At 35.2% G+C, this 21345-nt stretch overlaps 2 protein-coding genes across 8 annotated transcripts in view; one reads left to right on the top strand and one right to left on the bottom strand.

Moving 5' to 3' along the window:
* The window catches only part of LOC110455305 (arf-GAP with coiled-coil, ANK repeat and PH domain-containing protein 2-like), a 63705-nt gene that overhangs the window by 30799 nt on the left and 11561 nt on the right, over positions 1-21345 (bottom strand). For all 4 annotated transcript variants that reach the window (XM_021505364.1, XM_021505365.1, XM_021505363.1 and 1 more), the window contains 6 exons: positions 20645-20698; positions 19816-19874; positions 19146-19329; positions 17992-18036; positions 17477-17572; positions 16373-16447 (listed from right to left, as the gene is read on the bottom strand). In XM_021505364.1, the coding sequence (XP_021361039.1) occupies positions 16373-16447; positions 17477-17572; positions 17992-18036; positions 19146-19329; positions 19816-19874; positions 20645-20698 (513 nt within the window). The remainder of the gene's footprint in view (positions 1-16372; positions 16448-17476; positions 17573-17991; positions 18037-19145; positions 19330-19815; positions 19875-20644; positions 20699-21345) is intronic.
* LOC110455307 (leucine-rich repeat-containing protein 15-like) lies at positions 1586-10043 on the top strand. 4 transcript variants are annotated; one of them, XM_021505370.1, is made up of 3 exons: positions 1586-1745; positions 6712-8475; positions 8527-10043. In XM_021505370.1, the coding sequence occupies exons 2-3, from the start codon at positions 6789-6791 to the stop codon at positions 8955-8957; spliced, it is 2118 nt and encodes a 705-aa protein (XP_021361045.1). In that variant the 5' UTR covers positions 1586-1745; positions 6712-6788; the 3' UTR covers positions 8958-10043. The 4 variants fall into 4 exon arrangements, with proteins under 4 accessions (XP_021361045.1, XP_021361041.1, XP_021361042.1 ...); XM_021505366.1 differs by having other exon boundaries at positions 1587-1745; positions 6712-10043; XM_021505367.1 differs by lacking the exon at positions 1586-1745 and adding an exon at positions 6258-6328 and having other exon boundaries at positions 6712-10043.

Genomic DNA, 21345 nt, shown 5'->3' on the forward strand with positions numbered 1-21345 from the left:
TGACTTTATAAGAAATTCCTACTAATTATTTCATTTTTAAGACATATTCCCTCATGTATAATTATACTATTATAATACATTCTATCTTGTCTAGGATATTTCTCCCAGGTACACAACATTCAAGGAATGACACATGGGTATACCACGGGAGCAGCCTTACCATGTCATTCCTAGACTGGCTACCAGCCCCTAAGTTTTTATGAAGATTTTCTCAACTGCATTTTACTACTAGCTTATCTTCCCCTAGTTAAGAACTTAGAATCAGACTTCCAAGTGATCAAAATTGTTATTAGAGTTTATTTTTTTCTAAACGATTCAATATTCTAGAGACGGAGGGCCAGTGAATGTTATTCCCTTTATATAGCTTTATCAGTTTGTTAACAAGAAACAGTTCTGCTTGTGTGCTACGTTTGAATTTCAACTAATGTCATCTAATTATAGGGTTGAGAACTTGTAAATGTACTATTGAGAACATTTCTATGGCAGCATCGTGATCCAGGTCATTAATCATCGAGATTATATTATACTTACATGTATTCTGCTGGTAGAGAAAAAACGCAGTGATGACTACAACTTACCACACATTCTAATCAATACACTATCACTGCCAACACACAGCTGAATCCCAAAAAAATCTGTTTGACACGAAAACTTATTTCTGCTGACATATCTGCCTATTTTATCGGCCTTTTTATTGGCATATCAGTGAACTCTTCATTGACATAATAATTATTTTTCATTATTTTTAGACAGTTTTTCTAAAACTTTAAGACTTATTTTATTTTCAAGTAATAGACCTGTGCAAATCCTGAAGCATTTAACTAACAGTGATCAACCCTTACACTCATCCATAGGCTGACTATACTATACATGACTTATATTATACAGGACCTAAACTCTCCCATAGGCTGACTATACATGTACATGACTTATATTATACAGGACCTAAATTCTCCCATAGGGTGATTTTATACTATGTGTACAGAATGTGTAAGTGTCCTTCTTAAAGGCCTAACAACTTACACTCTCCAATGGAGTGTCATACAGGATGTATACTCTCCCATACTTGACATTATACAGGACCACACTCTCCCATGGAGTGACTATATATCAAGCATGCTGGTCCTTCATGATCACTATTCCACAGAGTGATTTCACATTATACAGGCTCTGCATTTTCTAATGGAGTGATTTTGTACTTGAATTGTAAGCCCCCTCTTCAAGGACCAACATCAACTTACACCCTCCCATGGAATGACCCATGGAGTGATCTTATTCAAACACAGGACCTACACTGTTATATGGACTGGTATCCTACTACATAAACACACTTGTAACAAGCCCCCTCCCCAAGGACAAACAACTTACACTCTCTCATAGAGTGGTTTTATTCTGATACAGTAATTGTATACTATACATGGACAGGACTTGTTGTAAGCCCCCTGCTCAAGGACCAACAACTTACACTGTCCCATGGAGTGACTTTACATTATACCAGACCTACACTGTCCACTGGAGTGATTGTATTATACCATACCTACACCCTCCTATCGAGTGACTTTTAGACCTACACTGTCCTATACAGTGATTGTACACTACATGAACAGGACTTGTAAGCCCCCTCCTCCCCTGTCAGACAGGAGACCCTGGTACATGGGTAGTTGTGGTTATTGACTGAAGGACTGCATCATTACTTTTATTGAGTGCATTTTTCTGTCTGGAAGTTCGAAAGATTTATCAGAAAAGTAAGTATTTATCTATATTTCAAACTTATAATACCTCACAGTTTTTCTTCTTATATATATAATTTTTCAAAAAAATTAATCATGCCTATGTTTTCATGCATTTTGTATAATAAATACTTATTTTTAAATCATGCTTAAAGTTGACAATTCAACTAGCCAAAACTGATAAAGCAAATTCAGTTTATATTTACTTTGAGAACTACTGAACACTAGCTGTTATAACGTCAAGTTAATTTTGATGTGTTATTAGTGACTTTTACATTAACATAGACTGTACATTATATAATATTGCATACTTATATTTCTTCTTTATACAAAAATATCAGACATATTTTGCTGGAATATACATTTCTTTCAAATCTTTAATATGAGATCCATAATCTTATATAAAAAAAATCTGTAACTGAATCATATTTTAAGTATCATGTATTTTAATTGTTGTGTACGAGAATAAAAATCAAAGCTAATCCAACTTAAATAATTCATTTCCAATGTAAAACGTGAATTTGAATTATTCAGGATTTATTAATGCAGAATTGCCATAACTTCTGTTTTTATAAGTTTTTATGTATATTGTAAGTATATAACTTTCCTCCACACAGCACAGAGTAGTTGCAGGCGGTAGTAACCTTGGTAAAGCCGCCCTCGCTTTAACACAAAATATTTGTAATTCATGTCAACAGCTATCCTTTGGTTTAAGTCCAACAAGACATAAAAAATAAATTTAAGTGGACACCAACACAAGCCTCTGTCAACAAATAAGGCTTACTGCCTAATCCCTATGACCTTAAGTTTAAAGTTGCCACCTCAATCTGCGGCCCCAGGTATTATATGACTTGTTGTGGTCCAAACGTCTATGGGCGAAGTCTCCCAATAAAAACGTTCTTTTGATGCTGCTGACTACAAATGTCCATTCCTGGCTCTAGGCACCCTGTTGGTCATACCAAGAATGTGAGTGTCATTTGTTCTAGATAGATAAAACTAACATATCTAAACCACATTACATGAAACTACATGAAACTAAAACACATTTCTGTACACCAGACAGATATAAAATATATCTCTGTACACTAGACAAAATTAAAACACATTTCTGTACACTAGACAAAATTAAAATATATCTCAGTACACTAGAAAACACAAAACTAAAACATATCTCAGTACACTAGACAAAACTAAAACATATCTCAGTACACTAGAAAACACAAAACTAAAATACACTTCTGTACACAAGTCAAAACTAAAACACATTTCTGTACACCAGACAGATCTAAAATATATCTCTGTACACTAGACAAAACCAAAACCGCTTCTGTACACAAGACCAAACTAAAACCTATTTCTGTGCACTAGACAAAACTAACACCTATTTCTGTACATTAGACAAAACTAAAACACATTTCTGTATGCTTGACAAAACTAAAACAAATTATAAATTAATTACAAATTACACACAACTCAAACATATTCACTTAAGTAGGCAACTCATAACTAAAGTACCATTTTAAACTAAATAGTAACTGAACACATTTTTACATATAAGACAAAACTACAACACCTTTTCAAAAACTTGAAAGTACAACTCATGATACTTCACACAAAAATGAAGTGCAATTTTAAACTCTTGACAAACTTAAACATTTTGTAAATTTGGACAAAGCTAAAAGTTCCCTTTTGTAAAGTGGACAAAACTAAAAAAAAAATCGTAAAGTATCAAAAGTTAAACATCTTGTTTACAAATGGGACAAAAACATTTAATTACTTATTTGTACAATTTCATCCAATTTAACCACATTTTTGAATAGTGGACCAACACCCTTTGACATACTCTACCCCACCTCATTCGACCCTGGCTAATGGAGAACGTTTAACCACAAACAACATTTCTATATTCTCTACGAACTAAACCATCTTTCCCTACACCAGACAAAACTAAAACTAAATTTCTGTACTACCTACATCATTTGACCTGTGAACATTTATGCCCTTTTCATCTAAATACTTATGGCCCTTGTATGACCTAGATTGAACTGAATTGTGCCAGAGTGTTTGGACACCAAGTTTGCCAACAACATTTAAAGATCCATGTCCCATTGCACTCTGGTGTTTCGTATAACAGTAGTCTCCCCTTGATTTCATTTTGGATATAACTGTAGCACAGTGGAACCGAGCCAGGTCACTTCCTTAGACCAGGCAGTTGTCAGACAGAGCGACATGTATACCAATCTGAGGTCCTGAGCTAGCCACTCTTATATTTACACTCGGAACACTGTTAATTATTAAATATATTAAATATATATTAAATTCACTTATTTTTTTTAATAAAAGTCCTGCAAGGCATAGTTTTCTTTTCAGAAATTTATTTATCAAAGTTATAGTCATGTCAAAAAAAACAATTTCCAAAGCGTTGAAGTTTTTTGCAGTGGTATGAGGCTCCTTAATAAATAGCTGTTGCAGTTTTTTGCAGTGGCTCGAGGCTCCTTAATAAATAGCCCAACACATCAACTGTTGTGATATTGTCAGCTGCTATATGCTACACCAACTTTCTTTTAAAACGGGGAAAATGCTTCGTTCTTAATTGAAATCGTTGCTACCCTGTTAGTTTCTAGGCAGCTGCACAGTTAACCACTGTACACTGTTTTTTGCAGAATACAATTAGGATATAAGCCTGGGTGTGCCTAGATATTAATTTAAACAAAAATTGACTTGATCCCTAGTGATATCATTTGTTGTTGTATAATAAAACTGCCCTGTGTTTTCCAAGATCGCATCATCAGAACAGGTTCTTAGTCGGGGTTATCGGTAACAGCATGCAATTAGGCTTATAGCTGCCTATTTAAAACTGCCGAATGTGTTTAATGAAAGTGATAATACTATTTTGAAGATAAGATGCTGAAACACCCTGTACTTTCTGTGGCTATTTTTTTCTTTCTCTATTACAGTTGTAGAAACACCTGCATATCACAAACATTTCTACCTGGTGAGACTTTTAACTGAACTAAGATTACCAGAAAATTGCTTGACGGTAGGAATATAATACTCTTATACTCCACCGGTTACTGCTAGTTACTGCCGACAATAGCTAATCATAAACTGCTATCTATAGCAACTCCTGTGTTGTTTTAGCTCGATGGTTGTTCATCCAGCCCTCCTACCGTAAACAAACCCAGCCAAGGTCTAATTGAACAGCAAGATCTTAAACAGTGTTTATGCATCTGGATAGAAACAGTATGCAAAGTCAGCCATTTAGTGAAAGTTGGTGCTAGATAGACGAAGTGTGGGCAGTATATCAGGGCCCGATCTACTCTGATGTACAGAAGTGCTACCTGCAATTCCTGAACATCTCCTTTGATTTCAATCTATGAGGAGAAAAATAGGAAACGAAACACCTGTTTTAATATCTGCATTATTTTTGCTTCATATCCATTTTCATTGGTCTCAAAAGCCAACATTCTATAGGTTTTGCCAAGCTTGAAATTCAGTATCTCTGTCCCACTACAGGCAAAATACTAGAGAATTTCATTGTATTTTTTTTGAGCGACAGTATTTAAATAATCTGAGGTCCAAGGTTTGAGTTCTGGGCCCGTATTCATGAAACTGTTCTCATACTCAAGCATGGATTTGTGCTCAAACCAGCTTTCTTGTAACTCGCTTAGATCATGTCAAACATTCAAAAAGTCAAATGTAAACACTGAAAACAGTATTTGGCTTTAAGTTTCTTCAATTTTTCCCCCCAAATGATTGTAAAATTAGACTTTATTATTAATTTATAACTGGAACAAGAAATAAGGCTTGAGCACAAAATCCAGGCTTGAGCATGAGAACGGCTTCATGAATACAGGCCCTGGTCTGGTCCTGATTATGAAATAATCTATGTTTTGGAAAAGGTAATGAAATCCTTCTGATCATTTTGAAAATCTCACAAAAAAAGAACTCAATTTATCTAAAAACTATTCTGTTGCAATTTATATTGCCTTGTACATGTCATTTCAAAAGTTCAAATAATGTCCCATGGAGTCTGATAAAATGTCAAAGTTTAAAAGCAATGTAATCAAAGCTTCAACCAAGGTTAATAATTTAGACATGAGACATATGACAAGAACCTGGCAAAATTAACCCTTTCACCACTGTAAACCATAATGGACTCATCCAGATCAATACATGGTTGAGTCTACTAAAGTTACATAGGGGTGAAAGGGTTTAAATATCTAGATCTAGCCCAAAATGGTACATCATACTGAAGCCCAAGGCTATCTTCCTTGAGTACAATATATTACCTATAAACTGTACGAAAACAGGTTTGTTTGTAAACAAATGCTGAACAATAGAATACAGAAACCTGACAGATTTATCACCTAAACTGTATATAAATAATATAGTATTCAATGACACTTAATATATGGCCCTGATTTTCTGATAAGCTGGTTCATATATGTTTAAAAAATATGTTAATATATGTCTGTCATTGAAATCCTTGGTATACACAGGATTCAAACATGATTCCTTTTTATTTTTTATTGGGGTTTAACAAACTCTCAACAGCTAGGATCGTATGAAGACAGGTTAAACATGATACAACCAGGGTAATGTATTTCTTTGGTTATCTCAGAATGACCTTCAACTTATTTTCCATATAAACATCACAGTAAACAGGATTACTCTGAAACTATTCCTTAACATCAACTGTAGAGATGAGCTGATTATCTATTATAATTGAAAAATTTATTGGTTTTCCAATTGGTTACTCTGGGAATTTAAAGTCCATTTTGTGAATAAAATTGCCCATTTTTAACAGGAATATTATCAGACCCAAGTCACATTTACACTATGTGTGTGATACCGAATATTGTATGACAAACCTCCATCAGATCCAGGTATGTTCACATTTATATGTTGAAAATAACATTTTGAATCAATGGTTACCACTGATATGTATAACAAACTGGTCTTTCTTTAAATGTTACAGATGTTTCCCGTTGAAGCGTGACCAGGATTTAACGACGTCCCTAAACCAATGAACATTCTACCCTATCGTGTCTAACCATGAGGATGATGAGCCCGGATTACTCTGTCCATGTAGTGTGGGTGGTGTGTATTTCATGTGTTTGGTTACCACATGTGGTACCATGTCCACCTCAGTGTAACTCTTGTGCCGGAGACACAGCTAACTGCATCCAAGCTGGTTTACGAGATATCCCTAAACATTTTCCAGAGGAGGTGCATGTTCTGGACTTTACAGGAAACCAAATAACAGAACTCAACCGACAAAGTTTCCAGGTGCTTCCGAACGTCCAATCATTGAGAATTCCAAACAATGGTATAAGTCGTATCCCTGCAGATTCATTCGAAAATATTCCACATCTTACAATGATTGATCTATCGTCCAATTCCTTAGCCACGATTGAGGATGGTGCCTTTCGGGGTCTACAGGAAATGTCGATTATAACCCTCACAAACAACCACCTACAACGTCTTGGACAGCCGTTTGAAGGTCTCGCCTCTCTGTCGTCAGTTTATCTGGGATTTAATCAGCTGACAGAGATCGAAGAAGACGACTTCCAGACGAATACAATGGTCCGTATGTTGGATCTAAGTAACAACCGTATCAGCCAGATACATCCAATGGCCTTCAAGAATTTGAAACGCCTGCGTTACCTCATCCTGAGCAATAACGCCTTGACACACACAGTGGAGTTACAGTTCTCTAGCACCATGCTCCAACTGGTGGATTTCACCAAGAGTCAGCTCAAAAAGGTTCCGACTGGCATGCCCTACTCAGTTGCCGACTTTCGTCTTGGCAACAACATGATAACTGAAATCGGTGATGCTGATTTTACGGGGATGAGAAATCTGCGCCTGTTGATGTTGGAGAATAACATGATACAGAACATCAGCTACCGAGCATTTAAGCCTCTGGTGAATTTAAAGGAGATGTGGGTGAGTAACAACCGACTCTTTTTCGTTCCTCAAGGTCTCCCTAAAAATCTTGAGACACTATACCTCGACAACAACCAGATCTACGAAATACAGTCACACCTTTTCTTAAACCACACCAAACTACGGCAGGTGTCTTTTGAAATGAACAAAATTCAGAGGGTTTATGCACAGTCATTTAGAGGTCTGCAGAATGTTGAACAGATTAATCTACAGTTCAATGAAATAGCCGAGATCCCCGCTGGAACTTTCAGTGACCTTCCCGCCTTGACAACACTTCAGCTGTCGTACAACTCATTGGTCAGTGTTGACCACGGAGCCTTCCCTCCACAACTCAACTCTCTGTCAATGTCCAATATAGTATCCCCTACTGTTCGCGTTACTGGCCAGTTTGTCTCTTCATTGTCCAGTATCAATACACTGGACTTTATGAATAGCCCAGGCCTTGTGTCCAGTATGCTATCAGCTTTGGTCCAATCTGGGGCCAGACTCAACAATGTGGTGACCTTGAATCTTCAGTACAATGAGATCCAAAGCCTGCCTGAAGCTCTCAAAGCAACATTTGGTGGTGTGCAAAACCTGCTGTTGGATGGTAACCCCTTTCACTGTGACAGGAGTCTGATATGGCTAAAACAATGGATGCTGGAAGGCAGGGTTACCTTCTTTAACTCTGATGAGCTGGAATGTGCCACACCACTTCAATTAAGAGGCAGGAAAATCAAAGAACTGCCCAACGGATATTTTGTGGAAGTTGTGCCGGAGACATCCGTGGATAGACCTGATCAACAATTACCAAAAGCGGTGAATACACCGGTGGTGCAGGTATCACGTCTGTCGTTAAAGGGTGAAATTGTTACTGGATCAGAAGGGGAGAGTTCGAGACGAAGGGGAGGTAACCCTGGAGGTCAGGTATCTTCAAATACAGACACACAAACAGTTCAACGATTACAACAGGGACCAGCCACTGTTCCAGTAGGCTCTGGTACAAATCCCACAGCCCGGACAAATACACAAAAGGCCAGAAAGAAGGGAAGAAAAAGGAAGGGAAAGAAAAACAGAAAGAATAAGAACAGAAAAAACAGGAAAGGAAAAAAGAAGCGTCGTAACCGAGGAAAGCGTCATAACCAGCGTGCAATACGTCGGAGGAAGTGCAGTGCTCAAACAGACGGCACCATTAAGTGCTGCCGAGTCCTAAAGAATGGAACTCTCCGGTGCCGGAGCAAACGACCAAAACAAAAACCAGGGTCAAAGGTAGCTCCCACAAACACTAGCTCTTAAGCTTGCAGACACATTATTAAGATATAAATATTATTTTACTGTTACTCAGATTTTTATATGAACTGGAAATTATGCTAAAAACTTTTAAGGAGTGAATTCTCGTATAAGCAAAAGACAACAGTACAACGCTTCACCAGGAGTTAGGGCAGTTTATCATAAAATCTATATTGCATACAAATTTGTTAAAAAACATCTATCTTGGGTTCAGGAATTGATCTAACATAGCAACTTGGAAAACTATGTATTCCTGAAAAAGTTGTACCAGCTGAATTCATGTGTCTTGACTCTGTCTTGAATCTAATTAATCAAAACATGATCGCAATGTTGAATCATATTGACAGTATTTTTAGCATTGGTAAATCTGATTGACAATATTTATGTGTCTTAAGCTTTTATTGAGAAAGGGTTTAGCATTTTTGAATCTGACTCAGGTGATGTGGTATCCATATGTCTTGTTTTTTGAGTCAGGGTCTCATTTTGCTGATTATGTATTTCTTTTACTTAAACATGTCAGCTAATTATTCATCATTTGACTATTTAACTAAATAACTTTTAAAAGGAATTCTGATTAAACTTTGTATGATATTGTTTTTATTACTCAGATTAACTGGATATTTTATTTTTACTCAGACAATTACTGATGAATTGTTAATGATAGCTATGAAATATTGTAATAACGTTGTATATATCAGAGTGAACAACACTAAATCTCTACATCAGATTAATATGATTAGTTCTTTACAAACAAAGAAAAAATTGGCGTTACTACAAAGAGTTAAGTCCCTTTGATAATGATATGCAATATTACCAAGAGTTAAGTCCCTTGTTTTTTCACTCATTCACCCCCTAAAGACATATTTGAACTCTTCCAATTCAAAGGTTGGAATAGTTCATTAAGAAATATCAGGGGTGCATGAGTTAAAACATGGGATATTTTAAGAAATCTGTCTAACATACCCAGAGTACAAAACATTTTATTTTGCACACTGGTAATATGATTGGCTGATTTAGTGTTGTGGGCTCTACAAATGTTTTATATTATTGTTTTTATGTAACTCAATTAAAGAGCAAAGTTTTTTATCATCATTGTAGTATTATTTTAGCACTAATTTGAAATTTTTGTATCAAGTTTAATTTGTGTTAAAAACATTTACACTGAGTAAACTAAGACCCCCCCACGTGCCAACATCCGGGCCAACAAGAATGATCAATATAAGTTGAAATATCTTGTTTCATAATTGTTGTAAACAAAATTCTGCATCAGCACAAACATAATTACAAAAATATCAAAGCTATAAGCACTTAGTCAACTTGAAGCTGGATGAGTTCAATATTTCGACACCACAAATGAAATGTTGTGTGAATTTTCATTTTTCTGCATCAGCACAAATTAAATACTACAAAAATATTAAAGCTATAAGCACTTGGTCAACTTAAAGCTGGATGAGTTCAATATTACTTCTAAATTTCTAAACAGCTCAAACGTTTTCCCTAGACAAGACAAATGATTGCCAGGTCAATTTGGCAGCATATGTATTTAGCTTATATAGCAAATTATTGTCTATATCCTGGAAATATAGTAAGTTTGATCTTCAGTGAAAACATGCATCCTGTTGATGACTAGGCAGATGTTAGCAGCCAATTGCCGTTCAGAATCAACCGAATCCGTTACATTTTCCTGTAACGGAGAGGTACCACCTGGTGTATACACAACATGGTGAAAACAACAAGCTGTCTGGTGCTACAACAGAACTTTCGTTGAAGAACTGCTTTTTTTTTATTCAATTGAAAGCTTCCATACAAAAGTGATCATCAGCAAGATAAGTGCGTCATCAATGGCCAGGAGCATGTACACCTTATATATGGAACAAGATACGTATACCTTGACCTTTGACCTACTGACCACAAACCAGGTGGATATAACATAAACTTTGTTGTATGAATTAATTCTGAATTGTTATGTCTGCACTCTACAGATAAAAGATTTTTACACCAAACAGATCCGACATAACCAAAAAACCTTTTCATTGATGGCCATGAAGAGCCTTCCCTCTTTTAATTGATGGCTCTGAAATCGAAGAACATCCTTGTTAATGAAATGTATGTATATTTTTTATTATATAGGAAACAAGCTGCCTTGACCTGTGTGCCATTTAATTCGCTAAAATGCAATTCCAAACATGAATAACAAGTCCCTGGTCCAGTTTCCTTTACTGTGTAGACCCTAGCAGCTTTATACGTAGTGGAGAACACGAAACCATTGTGTGTGACAAAGTTAATATGACAGATATCCCTATATCTCCACCGTGGTAAAAGGGGACATAATTCAGAGGAATTCCTACAATGTCGGGTGTGGTTTACCAACAAAACAACAAAAAGATTATTCTCCAACCCCCTGTGCTGAAAGAGGGACATAATTCATTCAATTAAACCCTGAAAATGTGAAAAAAATTAAATCTTCAAGCTAAAATTTTCAAGATATTTTCACACTTGTCAGCTTCTCAAATCATTCACTCAAATACAATCCTAGTTGGAATAAAAGACGTTTCTACTGCCAATCTGAATATATAGCACAGTCAGCATTTTAATATAAATCACTATATGTTTAAGCATACTGTTATAGCTGGTATAAGGCTATTGGGCCTTGGTTTACAGCGGACAACTGGCGCCCTGGGCTGGCACAAGTCTGTGTAATGCATTGACATTTTATAGGTGGAACTGGATCAGTCAACTCAAAGAACAGATGTATAAATATTTTCTTTAGCATAATGGAAGGGCACATCCTGTGATAAACATATAGCAGTGTTTCATTCCACAAGCCCCACCATGGGAACCAGCATCAACTCCGAATTCCTCAATATTCATTTTGAAATTGGAGATTTTCATGAAAACAAATTCCTATAACATTGCAAAAGCAACACACGGAGACAGGAATCTTAAATTGATTTTTCTAAACATGTAGTTTTAGCATGTATTCATATGTAAATGTGTCAAATTCTTACTCCTAAACTAATCACCATTCTAATTTGTCAATTAATTTTATGGAATATATATCCCTTTTGGTAATTTAGGATATTATGGTGAAATGTTATATATGCTTTAGAAAATAACTTTTCATTGAAGTATATTTTACTAAATGCAACATTGCCTCCGCCACATTCAGAGTTTCATTATCAAGGCCATTTTATAATAACAGAATTTCTAATAGAACAAAAACTGTTTACATGCCTTCCGTTATATCACCATACACCACATCAAGATTATATATATATAGTCAACATTCTGTTCATAAACTGTATTTTGGCTTTCTCTAGCTAGCTAGCTAGCTTTTCTCCATTACCTTCATATTAATGGCAGATTGTAAAGCCACAACAAAATATTTCTCATCCTTCGCATCATTCTGCAAAAGAAGAGGCTCATGGGGCCTGTATTGTTGACTGGTTTTTATTTCCATTATGTATTAGAGTGAAAGATAATTTAAGTTCCAGTCACTTTGATCTTCTACCTTCATCAAAAGTAATGCAGCTAAACACAAGGTCTAACCAAAGTCAGTCAAGAGAAAAATATAGGTCACAGTGACCTTCTCAAGATGTATCAATTAACACATTCATTAGCTTGATTTAGTATTAGGTTAACTCATTCACCCCTGAAGTTTCATAATGAACTATTCCAACCATTGAATAAGGAGCTAAATACAAAATCTAATTATAACCATACTCAGTAAAGAAAACATATAGTCACAATATCCTATATATACTTATATTACTCCTCTAGATGTATACACAGACAAAATTTGACGTCTGTGAGACTTTTAACTCATTCACCCCGGAAATTTCATAATGGACTATTCCAATCTTTAAATTGGAAGAGTTCAAATGTGTCTTCAGGGGTGAATGAGTTAGTCGTAGATAATGGAGCTGATATAAATGTACAAGCAAGAAGTATCCGACAGAACATAAAAAAAGCCAAAATTTATTTTCTTTCAAAAGAAACGTTCTACCTTGTAGCCAAGGAACATTTAACCTGCCCTGTTATACAATATATGTAGGGTTTTATTGGTTAAGGATTTTGAACCAGACGTTTTAAGTGCTCCACTTGAAAACTCGATAAAATGCATCAGCACCCATGCTTTGGCATTACAAAATGCTATCTGACATTCTGCTGCAAACTTCTTACCATATTACATTCCAAACTTTAAAAGATAATTAATGTTATATATTTCACGTTCTGAAGAAGTTATGTCGAATAGGTGAAGTATAAGGAGGCTTTCCTATCTTACATTCAATCATGAAGACACATACAGTCAATAAGACAGTATGGGCAAAACTTCAATTCCAACATGTTTGAGAAGACAACAAGGAATTTCTTCCATATCAGTGCTACAAAAGTTACCTCCCCTTATTATTTACTAGCTCAAGAGGTGGTTTTTAAGTGGCACTTATTTTGATCACCAAATCAGTAAGCAATCAAAGACCAGGATTACTTTTTTGAACAAAACAAGTAGAAAAATACCGTGAAATATCATGCCCAGTGATTTCTGCCTCTTGGGGACATAAATCATGTCAATCATTACTTGATGTCATTAATAGTCAGATGACATTAAATACTTGCGACTTCCTGTAAAACCAACACTACAATACACCTGTTAGACTCATCGATCACTTTAGTACCCTTAACCCTTCACCACTGTAGACCATAGCGCACTTATCCAGATGCATGGTAGAGTTTATTAAAGTTACATAGGGGTGAAAGGGTTTANACAATTATGAATAAAATGGACTTGGTTCATTATATTACTTTCAAAACTTTCAAAGGTAAACAAGAATGAATAGATTAAAAATAGTCAAAATGATTAAGAATAAGTTGAAAAGGCTTAAAAAAACTTATAGGACCTTGAATTTGCAACCAGCCAACAACTTTCTCAACTCCCTGGGGAGCATACAGTCAGTGCTGCCATCTCGGCGCTCACAGCTAGCATTCAACAATTCTAGCAGTGTCCAACCACGTACTCATTTACAGCTGAGTAGACTGGAACAAACGGAGTAAAGTATCTTGCTCAAGTATACAACACAGTGCCGTGCTGTGACTCGAACCCACAACCCTTCGGTCACGAGCCCTGCGTCCTACCACTAGACTACCGTGTCTCCGTTTACATACCTGTGTATCCCAATGCATGTATAACATAAATCCTTCAACGAAACAAATTTACAAAACAATCATTAACTCTTACTGCTTTTGGTCCAATTCAGAAATACTTTTGACATTTAAGGACTTTATTTGTTAAGACCAGATCATAATACTTAAAATATACAAAGGGCATGCCAAAAAAGGAACTCTTCCATTCTACTTCAATATGGTACTGACCAACTTCACCAATTTAGAGACAAATGCATATTTTAGACGGCAAGAAAAAAATGGTGAGATTTTTTAAAATAAAATCAAAATGAAAAATATTTGTACAGTGAAAGTAGAGGGCTGATTTGAAAAATGCTGATTTGAACAATCTTGTTGAATGGCTCAAGGTAATATCTGGTGGGAGTTTATTGGGGGTATAATAATAAGTCGAAAGGGTTGACTTATCATGATAGTGGCGATCCTGATAGCAATATGCCGTCTTGGAAACTGAACTATTGATGAATATTGCAATAACATTTTATACTATTGATAGTTTCAATAGTCAATAGTTTCACCTGTCAACTAGTGGTGGAAGACGGCTCAGAATTCCACTTGCTCAATAACAGAAAAAACGAAGGCGCCTTTTAAAGGCATTATATAAACATAGAAACGGACACAGATACAGACAGAGGCAAAGTAGTCGTTTGTGTAGGATTTTTAGTTTTGGTTTTATTTTTTTCCCCACTACTTTACAGCTAAGGTCATTTAAGGACCTGCCTCTCCGTGTTTGTTGTGCATGCGTGCATGTGTGCCGTAGACAGGGTATATTGGTGTACTTGCCTCCTTGTGATAGAGCGGATCTGATGGCGACTTTATAGTGCTACCTCACTGAAATGCCATGCCAAAGGAACCTGGCACTGCATCCCACCCGGTCACATTATACTTACAACGGGGGACCCAGTACTCATTGCCATTACCATAAATGCAGAATGTTAAGCAGGAAATAACAACTACCATTTTAAAGGACTGTAGTAATTGTCCTGGCCTGGGGACAGAACATTCAACATGTTTTACAGCCAAAAGTGAGGTATTACCAAGACAGGCACTATGAAATAAAAGGTAATCAGAGGTAGAAAGAAATGAAAAGGTCCCAAATACTGCAATGGGTGCAGACTTATTTCGGCTCCTTTGTGTCCCCAAATAGAGGGCAAAAAGTAAACTCCCAATTCTGAGGTTTCGTCATTAGCGGCCACTTACTATCATGCAGTGGGTAACAGCAGGTGTATTCATTTCTCGATCCCCAACCTGCAGGGGCGTTACAATTAATTTTCAAATACAGTGGTAACTAGAACCGTAAGCCAAAGGCTAACTAATACCCCCACTCCTATATAAAACAGAACTGTAAGCTTAAGGCTTACTAATGCAAAGCAATATAGTCTCCCACCAGTAATGAGTTAATCACTATTTTATATAAAAACAAAAAAATAAATTAACAGAAAAATAATCAAGTATTTCACACAAAGGGGCATAACTCCATCAAAAAAGGTCGAAATCCCAAATTAAAATGCCAGTGCACAACTACATAAGATACTGATCATTCATGCAAAGTTTCAATGAAATCCACCTGTTAATTAAGGAGGAGTTTTCCAGACAAGTATTTTGCAATTCCAGACAAGTATTTTGCAAAAAGGGGCATAACTCATCAAAAAGGGTTGAAATCCCAAATTAAAATGCCGGCAGACAGACAGACAGACAAACAGACAGGGTGATTCCAGTATACCCCCCTTACTTCATTGCGGGGGTATAACAAACCCCACAAACCCCACAGATCATCTACAATGAAATCAATCCGAACTATATATACAGCATCATTTGCTGGGAATTCTTCGATCATGAAATGTTTGTAAGAGACATTGGTAAGTGTTACACCACTTAAGTTCGTTGATAATCAAAACATTGTATTATTATAAGATATTGCGCACAAAGCAATCACCAAATAACATCACGGCAGCATCATTATGCGTGGACTTTGCTGTCAAACCTTAGTGAGAGACTTGGAAAATCTGATCATTTTAATGAGCTGATTACTATAGGTCACCTGTATCTCTGTACGGAGCCCTAATTATTTGATGGAAACTGATGGAATAGGTGTCTGAACAACCTACCACATCGTTATATGTCAAAGTTTGACAGGCACATGAAAAAAGAAAATAGAATTGCAAAATGGTGACACTTATCAAACTCAGGACTGAAACAAGAGGTGAGATATTAAGGTTTAAAAGTATGTAGAAAATTCCTACCTTCTGTTGTACAAGGCTGTGCCTCTGCTCCATGTCCTTGCGTTCTAGACTCGCTTTGGCACTTAACTCCTCAACCTGAAAGGCAAACATATCTCAATCAGAGCAAATGAAAGTAGAAATAGAAACAACACCACTGAATCTGGTACAAAATGTAATGTTTGATTTACATCCTACTTGCTGACATGTTTCGGCTTAAGAGCACAGTTACATGATGTTTGCAACTAGGGTACAATGGAAATATCTCAATCAGGTTATTATGTTTAAATATAGTACAACCTCATTTTGATATTCTATTATTATTCCTGTTGATACAGAACACAATCTCATTCTGATATTCTATTATTATTCCTGTTGATATATACAGAACACAATCTCATTCTGATATTCTATTATTATTCATGACAATATGCAGTGTAAACATTTATTTACCATATTATCTTTTCATTGTATTCATATAGCACTTAGAATGCAGTAGTATAAATATACTTATACTGACTAACAGCCAATGAACACAAATACAATATATGGTAGCTTTGTTTCTATGTGGAAGTATGTCTTCTTGCTGAGTGTTATAATTTCTGTACAGAAATAATCCAACAAATGTGAACACAGTAGAAAGCTAACTATACACACCCAATGGCAGACATGTAAGTTTTTAGGGATAAGTGCTTGTATAAAATCTAGCCATTTATTAGGAGACAGGACTATGGTTTGATGAATGAAAGTCCCGATACTTGTGACAAGGGAGATAACTATGGCAGCTTTTTTTTGCCATTTTTTGTTTGTTTTCCAATCAGTTCTAAAATTCAATATAAGAAACTAGGAACCAAGAGGAAAATTCATGTGGAAAAACTGATGGATGGACAGATAGACCACGGATGAAGGGTGTTGTGAGTTGTCCAAGATAGTGGGGTAAAAATAAACTTTATTTCTTATGTTGAATATATTTGCAGAAGCTAACAGATTTATTTCAGAATAAACTTGATTCAATGGGTTTCTTATGTTTAATATATTTGCAGAAGCTAATAGATTTTATTTCAGAATAAACTTCATTAAATGGGTATGAATTATGATCATTGGACTACCTCTATATCTTTGGCTTACCTGTGTAGCCACACATTTCATTTCTGGTTCAAATTCCTTGAATAACTCATGGCCTTGATGGAAGAATGTACTTTGAGCGTGCATAAATGATAACAGCTGAAAAAGACAACATGGACAATGTCAATTTTTTTCCAATTACACTGGTGTAGGTCACATAAACAACACTGTAATATCAAACTCAATGTGAGCTCGTAATGACAAGGCCTGATTATAGACATGATGGCATCAGGAAGAAAGCTGTTCTATTTATTGAATCATACAAAAATATGTAAAACTTTGAGCAAAATGTTAACTTTATCAAATTAATTAGGAAATATTATATGTTATCCTTGAAGCATTTTCATTTTACATTACATTGTTTTTCCCATTTGGTATTCATGTGCCTATGAACGCCAACTGAAAACAGTTCTTATACAAGTTCAAAAAGATAATTCCAGATTAATAATATTTTCATATGAGACTTGTATCATTATAAAACATGCATAAAAATGTCTGATTTTCTTTAAAATACTTACTGTTTCTAATATATCAAATCTCTTTTTAGAATGAAGAATATTGATCTGAAATGGAAAGACACCACATTTGTTATATGGTCAAAACGAATGATACTGTTTCTGTAAATACAAACAGACAATAAGGTGTCAAATACATGCAAGAATTTAAAATACATCCAGTGCTAAATGCTTTTAATTTGGTATTCCAAGCACAAAGTAACTGATGTTATATCTGAAAAGACTGACAACTTTATCAAGCATTTGAGTACCCTGTTATTTTTTATAATCTTTATTCGATAAGTTAATCAATTTTTGTCATTGAATTTTAAACAAGTACCGTGTATGTTCAGCATTGATCTTGATTTACTATTAGAAACTACAGATCTTCAAAACAATTTTGATCGCATATAGAAGTTTCCATTTTGTTGAAGGAAAGAAGTAGAAATAAAATAGAAGAAAATAGCCATGTTTGTTCAATATTGTTTCCTGTTATCATTAACATAAACCAACAGATGTTCTGGCATTGATAAAATCATTGTTACTCATGAACAGGAGACTTTTAATCCTTTTACCATTGTAGACCATAATGGACTCATCCAGATCAATGTATGGTAGAGTCTACTAAAGTTACCTAGGGGTGAAAGGGTTTACCAAACTTCATTATGCAATTGAACATTCTGGGCACAAACGATTTGTTTGAGGCAGAAGGAAATTTCTTTCTTCAATAAATGGGTAATGAGCTATGGGATAAACCAAATGTCCAAAATGTGAGAATACCTTATAATTATGGAGAAACTAATGTAATATTCACAAACATAATCTGCTTGTGGAAGCTAATAGATTAGAATAAAAATGAATCAACTATTAGACACAAATTCTAAAATATCACTTTTTAGGAATCCGATAAGTACAAGTTTGTTTTGTTTAGTATTGTTTAATGTCCAATCAACAGCTATGGTCATTTAAGAACAGCCTCCCCTGTGTGCAAGATGCATTCGTGTAGTGTATGTGTGTGTGTTTTGGGAGGCTGAATTATATGTTCGTATTTGTCTCCTTGTGATAACGCGGAACTAATGCTGACTTTATAGTGCTACCTCACTGAAACATACTGCCGAAGACACCCAGCAGGACACCCCACCCGGTCACACTATACTGACAACGGGCGAAAGCCTCACCTGAAATACATAGTCTAGAGATGCCAGAGAGAAGCCAGAGCGTTTGGCCTTGAGTTGGTTGGCAGCCTCCTCACATTCCAGAGGTTTGCTCCGCTGGACGCCAGCATTGCGTACCAGGGCAGAGTCCAACTCGTCACTGATCTTCTCAAAGTCCTTCTTCGAATCCTTCACCTTTTTAATATCACTGTAGCAAAAAATACATGTAAACTGAGTCATGTAATAATAAAACAGTGAACAATTTCTCCAACAAGAATGCAGAGTGTGAAATATTCCTGGAATATATAAGTAATGAGGTGGGGGACACTAAATAATTCCCCTTTATAACAATACTGCATATTGAGTTTTGTAAATAATTGAAATAATTTAACAATGACATTATTCATGAAATGGTATGAAAGTTATTTTATGATAAAATCAGATAATAAGCCAAGGGAGATAACCAAGTCCCATAAAAGGAAATAAATTTAGATCATTAACCCTTTCACCACTGTATACCTTAATGGACTCATCCAGATCAATGCATGGAAGAGTTTACTTAAGTTACATAGGGGTGAAAGGGTTAACTACAGTTTGTAAAACACAATGTATCTACACATACAGTGTACATTGTATTACAATGTATGCTATATATTCTTGACCTAGTCAATCAAATGCTTAACATTATACTTACTTTTTGATAAAATTTGCCAGGTTTTTACAAACAGAACGATTAGCTTGGTCCAACAGTATCTGTCAGGAAGAAAAAATAAACCATCAATTGATTACTTGGTAGAACAGTAAATACCCTCCAGGTGTGTAATGAAGTCTGTATCGTAACTGTTGTTTATGCATATTATTTGATGGTAGTTTCTTTGGTTGGGAAGATACAGAATGTCATTCGAGATATTTCAAGGTACAAGTAAAGATTTTAGGATTTCATCATATGCATGCATATACCTTTGAAGATTTTGGTATAGGAAACATAGTGGCCTGATTAAACAGAACTACATGTGTACAAATGTATAATCTGGTTATCTTTTAATCATAATTTTGCAGTGAAACTAGTATAACTGAAAGGAATGTATTTGATGCAAAATTTGATGAACAAGGTTTTGATTTTATTCCGAAATAAACTGCACTCAATTTAATGGTAACGATCTTGTGCATTCTTGATATAAACCCATGGTGTTTGTTTGTTGGAGAGGTTTTTACATCAGACGAAATCCAGGAGGAGTATAGTTAATGGTAAAGTACCTGGGCCCCACTTGTGTAAAACATCTCAAAGTTGCAGAAAATCTCAAGCAATGTATTGTCTATAGGAAATCTTAGACTTGAGGAAATCTTAAGCGTTGAGATGTTTTATACAAGTGGGCCCAGGTACATATTGCAAAGGGACTTAATCCATATATGACCTTCTTGATATGTATTAGTAAAATCAGCGTAATTTTTATTTTATTTGGTAATTAATTAATTTTATATATATCATACGATAAGAGACTCACATCAAGTCTTGTACTTACCGTAAAATACTTCAGCATTTCTGACATCTCATGAGCAAATTTATTCAAACAATTCTGAAAAAACAAAAATCAGCTACAGATAATAAAAGGTAGATTTTACACACAACAAAATCTTGTCAAATCAACTGATCAACATTTTTTAAACTGGACATTTAAAAGTTTCATAAACTATTTCATAATAAAGCAAAGAAAATTATGTGTTAAGCAATCAGTTTTGTTTTCTTTTTTCCAAACTTAAAAAATTGTGACTCAAAGGAAGTTAAGTATTAATAAAGATCCTTTTCTTCTAGACATCACAATGTAGCTAGAGTTAAACATTTTGTATATTAGAACACGAAGCATAATACACTTCAAGTGTTTTTGTATTATTAACCCTTTCACCCCTATATAACTTTAGTAGACTCTACCATACATAGATCTGAATGAGTCCATTATGGTCGACAGTGGTGAAAGGGTTAATCAACATTAGTCAATAATGCATTAACATTATGCACTCTGAATATGTAATTGTATGAACATTCCACGTCAGATTTGATAATTTAGGGTTTGTTCAGAAGTAGGATTCATGCATTTTTCAAGCATTTTAAGAACCAGTTAAATATTTTCAAGCCTTTTTAATGTGATAGACTTATACATAATTGACCTTACATCTTTAATACATTTTCAATTATACTATTTTTATTTTACAACAATTATGAAAT

Source organism: Mizuhopecten yessoensis, unplaced genomic scaffold (genome assembly GCF_002113885.1).
Source record: "Mizuhopecten yessoensis strain PY_sf001 unplaced genomic scaffold, ASM211388v2 scaffold8195, whole genome shotgun sequence".
NCBI lineage: Eukaryota > Metazoa > Mollusca > Bivalvia > Pectinida > Pectinidae > Mizuhopecten > Mizuhopecten yessoensis.